The sequence below is a fragment of the Malus sylvestris genome, chromosome 3 (assembly GCF_916048215.2).
Source record: "Malus sylvestris chromosome 3, drMalSylv7.2, whole genome shotgun sequence".
In the NCBI taxonomy this organism is placed as follows: domain Eukaryota; kingdom Viridiplantae; phylum Streptophyta; class Magnoliopsida; order Rosales; family Rosaceae; genus Malus; species Malus sylvestris.
Window position 1 is genome coordinate 27,320,261 of NC_062262.1, and position 8,521 is coordinate 27,328,781.

General features: G+C 35.6%; 1 protein-coding gene across 3 annotated transcripts; it reads right to left on the reverse strand.

Annotated features, from left to right (window-relative positions):
- Positions 1-5,274: 5,274 nt before the first annotated feature.
- On the reverse strand, positions 5,275-6,460 carry LOC126614779 (uncharacterized). 3 transcript variants are annotated; one of them, XR_007620523.1, is made up of 2 exons: positions 5,847-6,456; positions 5,275-5,722 (listed from the first exon to the last, which is right to left on the reverse strand). XR_007620523.1 is itself a non-coding variant. In XM_050282439.1 (2 exons), the coding sequence occupies exons 1-2, from the start codon at positions 6,411-6,413 to the stop codon at positions 5,649-5,651; spliced, it is 531 nt and encodes a 176-aa protein (XP_050138396.1). In that variant the 5' UTR covers positions 6,414-6,460; the 3' UTR covers positions 5,275-5,648. The 3 variants fall into 3 exon arrangements, 1 of the variants encoding a protein (XP_050138396.1); XR_007620522.1 differs by having other exon boundaries at positions 5,275-5,751; XM_050282439.1 differs by having other exon boundaries at positions 5,957-6,460.
- Between the last annotated feature and the right edge of the window lie 2,061 nt (positions 6,461-8,521).

Genomic DNA, 8,521 nt, shown 5'->3' on the forward strand with positions numbered 1-8,521 from the left:
AACTACCATCATTCCCTCCAAATTTAGCTACCCATCTGAATTTTCACCATGCCAAACCAAACCCACAAAGTTCTACTCACTAATAACACTTGTTGATAACATGCACAGATGCTATTTACTCATATAAAAATCCAATATTCCCATCCAAAACATCCAATATTCCACAACCTCTTATAAAATTGTAACACAACGTCATGCCGATTAACAATTTCTTGCGGGATTACCCTTCGTGGGATTTACCATCAACAATCTCGTTCAACTTGGCTTCGGCCTTTAATATTTACAAAAGCAGAAAATTAACCAACTATAGTGTGGCATCGACCTTAACTATAGCACCATGGGATTGCCCTTTGGGGATTTTACCAAAACACAACTTCTTTGAATAATGGCATTGGCCTTCACAATTTCAACAACTGAAAATCAACATCTATGTAGGATTACCCTTCGTGGGATTTACCTACTCACATCACGGAATTACCCTTCGTGGGATTTAACGTTAACAACTTCTTCTAACTTCATCGTATAACCGGACTTACTGTAGATTCATGCTAACAACTTCTTCTAACTTCACATTATAGGCTGAGATAAGAGAAAATTACTGCACAAACTCCTTAATGGAATTGCAAGAGACAAGAATTGGATACTGCAAAAAGTAATTCGACAATGAACACCCTAAAGATATCAGTAGTAATCAAACCCAAGAATTCATACCCATTTCACCAAACATATCAAGATTTGCAGAAAAATCAAACCCAACAAAAGAAACAGAGCAGAAAGTCCCCTACCACACTATAGAAGGTGCAAAAGAAGGTGCCAACGGGCATGTGGTGAAAGTAGCATCCCCTGGAACAAGGATCATTGAGCAGAGCAACAGATAGTACAAATATGAACAATCAATCAAGTCGCTCACATGCCATCTTCACAGTACAAATCACCTTGTTGAATACCCAAAGAAAACTCAAACTCAAACTGGTAGTGCCATTTTCCATAATCCAACAATATTCTTGAAATTGGGAGCACACAGAAATACAAATACCCAAATCCTGAACAAATATACTTCCAAAAGACAACACAAGCCACAACCAAGTAGTAGAACTGTAATTCTTAACTAGCAACAAAAAACTTGAAAAACCCAGAAAAGATCCATTCTAATTGTTCAAGAATTCAGAGAAAAGGGACTGAAAAACATAACCTTCACATGAAACTTTTGAGTTTGGCATTTCGGCAAACACCCGGAGTGCACCCATGTTTGATCTTTCTTCCATACCAGAGAACAAAGTAAAGATCAAAGAATTCATTGACCCATTTCTTCAAACAGTTGGAGGGGCATAGAATTAGAACATGAAGTGCTCCCAAAACCAGAATCCACCTCAGCCACCAGAAAATCGTCAACTCGAGGAAATAGAATTAGAGCAACTCGATCTTTCTTACGCCAACCTTCCACTTTTGACCACACAAGATCTGAAGAAGAAAACTTCAGTGCAGGTCAATATGGGCTTTTCTGCAAATAGCAAAGGCAAACTCCTAAAGCCAGCTCGAATGACCTCTCTGTTTGCAATCCGGTGTCGAAACGAGAGAGGATTCATCGAGATCAATGGTGAAATCTCAATTCATATCCTAGAAAAATAAACCAAGAACAATCAATGAAGCACCGAAAATCTAATGAAAATTCGAAGAGAAACTAAATTAGGAAAAAAAAAATTAAACTATTAAGAAGTGAAACCACCAGAATCCATGGCATGAGCATAGTGGCTCTGATACCATGTTAACTACATTGCAATATTTAGGAAGTAAAGGGAAAATTAAGAAGAAAGGATGAACATTAGAGAGAGAGAGAGTTTATCCATGGCGTAAGCCTAGTGGCTCTGATACCATGTTAACTACATTGCAATATTTAGGAATTGAAGGGAAAATTAAGAAGAAAGGATGAACATTAAAGAGAGAGAGAGTTTAGAGAGAGAAATATGATTTGTATTAACTGACCAAATGAATATTATACACTCTGTTTTTATAAGAGAAATACTAACTACTTTAATCAAATACTAACAAACTTATTAACTGTATTTCTAACTGTATTACTGACTTGTACCCTTAATAATTGAAGCACATAACTAGCCTAAGGAGGAGCTGAAGAAAGTTTTGTTTTTGACATAACTATCTAATAACTCTAAAAATAGTAACACTAAAAAAAACAGCAATACTAGAGATGTGGAGCGGCGACATGATTTTATCATTTTATTTTGTTTCTATTTAATAATTTTAAGAAATTGTCCTAGAATTTGGTTTGATTTCTCTATAGGAGAGCTTGTTGGTTTGATTGCTCTCTATAGGAGAGTGCATGATTTTAATTTTCATTTTGGTATGCTACCTCTTTTGGATCTATGTGTTAAGGGTGAAACTGTTTGATTTGCCGAATCTACTTCATTTAGTGTTCTAGGATCGTGATTGATTGATTTGACTATTGCAATCAATCCTTTCAAAATAATCAAACTAAACACGTCCTATCTATTACTCTACTGTGCAACAAGTAGACAACAAAATAGTGGCTCAAACATGCACGCCATGAAAATAAGCTTCGACTTAAGCAACTTGATTTCGAGACAAAAATTAAGTTATGGACACAACTGAGATGTGTGATGGGGAATGACTATAATATTCCCAACTTAGAATGAAAATCCTTAGAGGTGATGATAATTGAGTTGGATTTTTATTTCTTCTATTTTCGATTAATAGGTTGTCTTTTGTTAGATTATTTGTACTTGCATTCCATTGTTAATTAATATGAATTATTTATATATGTAGAATTTAATATATAAAATAGAAATTATGAAATAATAATAATAATAATAATAGTTTAACAAAAATGCTATTCTTATCGTATATTTGTGATATTATTTGTACCATTTTTCTAATAGAGATGAAACTCACATGCGTTGGTGGACCTACCTCTATTAGAGAGATGGTATGGTATAACTAGATGGTAAGTGTAGCACTACTCATAGTTTAATTTGACATATCAAGTGGAGAGCAAAACTTTAAAAGATGTCAAAGTGCTAGGCAGATCGCTTTCTATTTCCTTGATAAATTTGAATAGTAAGGAAGAATAACGAATACATAGGTCTTTTTTATTACTTCAAATCGTCACACCATACAGCCATACGGCATCTACAAGCAAATACATATCGGAAATACAACATACACAATTGAAAACTCAAACAGGCTCACTATGGTACTCTATCACTCCTCCCCCGTTAAAACAACATTGTCCTCAGTTGAGCAGCAATCGGTTCTACGACTAGGGTTCTATCACCATAAGAATAAAAAGAACTAAAGTGAGCAAAAGAATCTCTTGTGCCATTGTCAATGTCTTCTTCAAGTAATGCCTTTCGATTCTCTGTCTCTTTAGTATTGTGATTAGGTTTTCAGTTAATGTTGAACCTTGCTCCAACGCTAGGAGCAATAGGATCACGAGGCATTTGGTGTGGCATATTTGTGCAATATCACATAAATATCGCGCAATACAACGTAAAAATTCAACCCTTTTTTTTTATTATTGTGATATTTTTGCATTATATCGCAAAATCTCTTTCATGGTGCGATATAGCGCACTATATTTTGCAATATCGCTCGTGTTTTAACTATGATTTTAACTACTTTTCGGGTTGAAATTACTTGGTTGGAAATGTGATAGGTGCATTATTTATCATATTTTCATATCATTTATCCCTATGTTTTGTTAAGGAATTGATTATAAAAGAGCCTTATTACTTTCATTTTCTTAGTTTCAGCCATTCTGCGCACGCAGGACATTTTTGGTGATAATTTGACTTTCCAGAGGAGTTTTGATGCAAGACCAATTGGATAAGGAAGCTAAGAGGCTGAAGCTCGTTGTGCCCAAATTTCATAACTTTCCATGAAGCTATTCATTCCAATTTCATAAATCAATCCCGCAGAAGTTGTTTTCCCATCAGAATTTTTCAGCTGTGGGAGAATGAAGATTTGGAGACTTTTCCGATTTTTCCTAGTAGCGTGCGATATATGTTTGGAAAGATAAGAGTTAAATCTACGTTTCCCATATTTTTACAGAATTTTCCAGAAGATAAATCAACTCCAAAACTGGTGTGCAAGACAGTTGACTTGTTTCCCAAGCCAAGAATGATTCTGTCCTAGTTTGTGTCATTAATTGTTTAGGAGTTTGTTTTATTTAGGAGAGTTTCTCCCAGACCTTTTAGGGTTTTTCTAGTATAAATAAGGTCCCTAAGATCTCTCTACATACCCCCCGCATCCCGACATCACCCCACACCATACTACCATTCACCGTCTCCGCAATTTGTGAAGAAGAGCTTAGGGATGTGCTTTGCCATGGACTCCGTGTTCTATCTTTCTTTTATTTTTGTTTCTATGTAACTAAGTTATTTTCTAAGGTTTATGATGAAGCCATAACATGAATATTTGCAAAGTACTTTGTTAATTATTATCCGATTATATGCCATGTATTATTCTTAATCTTTGTGGGTTTCTAGATTCGGATTTCTAATGACTAATCACCTTTAGGAATTTTGCATCTAGATAGTTAGATAAATCTACGAGGATGACCAATCAATTAGGTTTATTGGAACTAAGACTAAGAAGAGTAGACAAACTAGTGAGGATGACCGATATCAAGCTAGTCCTACTTGGTTGACATGATTCTTCTACGCTTAATGGGTTTTTATGTGTTTAATTGTATGCCTAACCAATAGGATATAATTATCATTTAAAGATACAAGAGTTGATGTCTGACCATGGATTAATTCATATTTTAGAAAGAAAAACCTTTAACATTGGCATGGTAATTGGATAGTAGTTGGCTCTAGGAAAAGTAAATAGGATTGTTGTTGGTGGATCCATAACCTAAGACTTCCATTGTTTCTCAATTTCTTCTTGTGTGGTGTGTAATTTTAATTAATTGTCTTATATTTTTCTTGTTAATTATAGTCTTAATCAATTATTTAATTCAATCTATTCTTTGTTTGTTTAATATAGTCTAGCGGTTAAATGGGTGTAAAAGCAATCCATGTAGGATCGACCTCGTATTTACATATATTATTACAATTGATTCGTGCTCTTGCTAGTTTGATTTGGTTTAAATTAATCTATTATTTAGGTTAGTTTAAATATACATCAAAATGCGTAGACAGTGATCTCACTCATACCACTCAATACTCTGCCTTATCCACTCATGCTTATGTACCGAAATTTTGCAGTTGAATTCGTTTCTTAAACATCTCAAGATTTCTACTACTAAAAATTGACCATAAATTTGTTGACAAACTCTACTTACAGTCTGATTTAAAGCTACTGTTCAAATACACCGTTCATATCCAGAACTGCATTGGCTAATGCTGTTGCAGGAACGGCTCTTGAACTGAGTTGGTTGTAACATCTCTCTCAACAAGATTCTGTTCACTAAGAAATTCCCTGCCAAAAGGTGTCTGCTCAAACCTTAGATTAAGACGAGAAGGAACATGGTTCAGACGCTGGAACAAAGGGTGGTGGAGGATCCATCAGAGTCGGGACCACTGGGACGGTCAGTTCCCTAAAGACGAGAATTAGAGTCCATCAAAGTCGTATCTCCGACGTGTGCATCTTCTAGAAATTAATAAACATCAAACAGCTTCTTTTTCTGTTCCCTGTGGTGCTAGCAGCAGTGGAAGCAGCAATGGCATTAATCCGAGAAACCCTGAAGTTTCCCAAAAAACAAAAACCATACTGAAAAATACTAGTCAAATCCCGATGCTGAGCTCTGATCATGCTGGTCTGGATAAAACTCCTATAGGCAGAAAACTAGTGAAAAAGGAACTTACATTGTTGAAGTTGTGGACATAAAAATGTGGGAGCTCGGACAGAGCATGGGCTGGCCCTATAACAAACCGACTGAAGAAGTTGGGTTTCTCAAAGCTATCTGAAGTCTAACCTGGCAATTTCTTCCCATCAGATCTTAGATTCCTGTAACTGTATGTAGAAATACTAGTTGGTCGATTGTTCTCCGAGACTTCCACCATAGAACATACACTTGCTAGGAGCTTGCTGCCTCTCTTTTTCTTCTTTTGTGGTTTTATAACTGATTCAAAAGTCGGTTTCAAATATGAAACCGGGTCTTTGAGTTGGGGCTGAGCCTTTCGCGAGCTACACTGGCTGCTTAGTTCGAGCTGGCTGAAGTGCTCGATTTCTCTCATTATGAGGGATCCAACAGTTCCCTTGGTGCCTATTTCCACAGGAGCATATGCCGCCATCTTTGCAGTGTCTCTGGTGACAACAGTGCCGGATTTATACATGTTCGGTTCTGTTGAAGTTGAAGGGGTGGCTTGTGGATGACGAGAGGTGGTTTTGGATTCAGTACTGGTGAGGAAATTGCTTGGCTTTCGGGACATCTGGTGTTTAGCCTTTGGTATTTAACAAGGATTATTTACCTTGTGTTCTTTAAGTGAACAGCATTTGTTGGTTGGCTGGTGATATAGTCACCTCATTCATTTGCTTGCAGATAAAAAAATTAGAATCACTTACTTTTGCACTCTCTTCTTTTTAACCATTTGGGTCTCATTTACTGATCTAAATGTAGTTTTCGACACTTGGATTATGTCATGGATTTATTATGACCGTCCGATCATGTGGAACAATTTTAGGTACGTAGTATGTAGTATTACTGGTAATGCTAAACAGACTAAGTTTTTAAACTAAATTTGCAAAAAAAAATGATGTGTTACCAATAGGAAATAAGCATGTTAATCAAGAATCGTCAACAATCACACCATTTAATTTATTGAATTTAGTCTAAAAACTTTGTCTCCCTAGCATTATTCATAGTATTACTGATCAAGTAGTAAGAGTAGTGACGATGTTGGTTATTCTATTTTCTTCTTAAGCAAGTTATGAATTTCACACAACCATTTGGTGTAGCACCATCCAGTCTCCCTTGTTGCGGAAAGTCGTGAGTTCAAATATCATGGACAATAGTTCCAATTAAAAAAAAAAAAAGGTTGTTCATTTCTTTCCATGTCTTGAATGGCAAGGGAATAAAAAAGGATGGTGTTAGTTTTGGTGAAGCAACTTGAGTGCTTTGTAGATGTGGGGGATGCTGGTCCAATCCTATTTTTATTCTTTTTCTATTTACATCGCATTTGAAGAGGTCATGGGAAAGGCATGATAGAATTTCTCAACACACACCATGTGAATTTTCCCTTTCTCCTAATTTGAGAAAGGGCATTCATCCTCTCCATTTCTTTTAAAATCTGATTGGTTAGAATAAATGGAAATAAATTACAATCAGAATATGGTTTGCTATGCCGAGAACATATAATTAAGGTGGCAGGTGGTTCAATTGAAGTTTTGTACTGATAACATAATTTTGTAAGAAGAGAGAATTAAAGAGAAGGGTTGGAAGGCAATAGATTTTCAGCCATTTTTTCTGCAGAAGAGTTAAGAATCTGTCACGAGCAGAGGTGTAGCTGTGACAATTTCTGTTTCCTTTTCTTTGGCCAATCTCAACTCATTTCAGATACTTTTAGGTGAGGGATTTTCAAGTTCCAAGAGATTAAGGTGAAGTTAGTAAAAAACGATTCACAAGAAGTGTGATAGATAGAAATGCCCTTCTTAAGCATTACAAATGCATGTAAGAGGGAGTTGTAAAAGACGCCTTTCAAGTAGGGATTTGTAAAATCATCTCACATGCTTTTGTAATGATCAAGAAGGGCATTTATAATCTCCATTATCTAACATTTTGTACTCTAATACTAAGGTCTAATGATATTCCTCTCACTTGTAAGTGAGAGATCTTAGATTCGATTTTTGCCCAAGACAAATTTAAACCACATTATTGCTAACCCATTGTGAGACTTAGCCTACTCTCCCACCCTCTAGTGTAGATAATATCGTTTGTTAAAAAAAAAAAAAAAAAATCCCTTTTGTACTCTATTTTGTACTTAATTGGCTTCAATCGCTGGGATTTGGAAATCGGTCATCCAAAACATAGCCTAAATTACATCTCAGAATTTTGATATTGGGTATCAGTGTAAATTGTTCGGGTTAGATGATGGGATGCAATTGAACGGAGAGATAGAAATCAACTTCCACCATCCTTATTTATTTCTCTTTTCATCCTACATATCCTCTATCTATAGCACAAAAATAAAAACTAAACTGGAAATGATATATGAATATTTGGAAACCTTTCCAGACGCATCCTGTATTTTATATTAGCTGTTCGAATCATCTGTTTTCAAGTTTTCATTCATTGATTATTCTTGCGAACAAAATTAGATAAATGTGAAACAATTAAGGCATCTAACTGCAATAAAGAAGACAGACTGATAGAGTGCCTTTAAGAGTCACCATTTAATCAAGTGGTCATACAATAAAACTTTGGGTGACGTTTTTGTTGAGTAGATATTCGATTGATGATCTAAAATATGAAAGATGATCCTCTTTGGATTCACTTTGTGGGATCCTAGCCGTTAATCGTACATCATGCGATCAGTTTTCA

Excerpts from the sequence above, each read along its gene's own strand:
- LOC126614779 (XM_050282439.1), bottom strand. The coding sequence starts at position 6,413 with ATGTCCCGAAAGCCAAGCAATTTCCTCACCAGTACTGAATCCAAAACC. Across the intron at positions 5,723-5,956 it reads TGATGGGAAGAAATTGCCAG|GGTTTCTCGGATTAATGCCA; the intron begins GTTAGACTTCAG and ends GGGAAACTTCAG.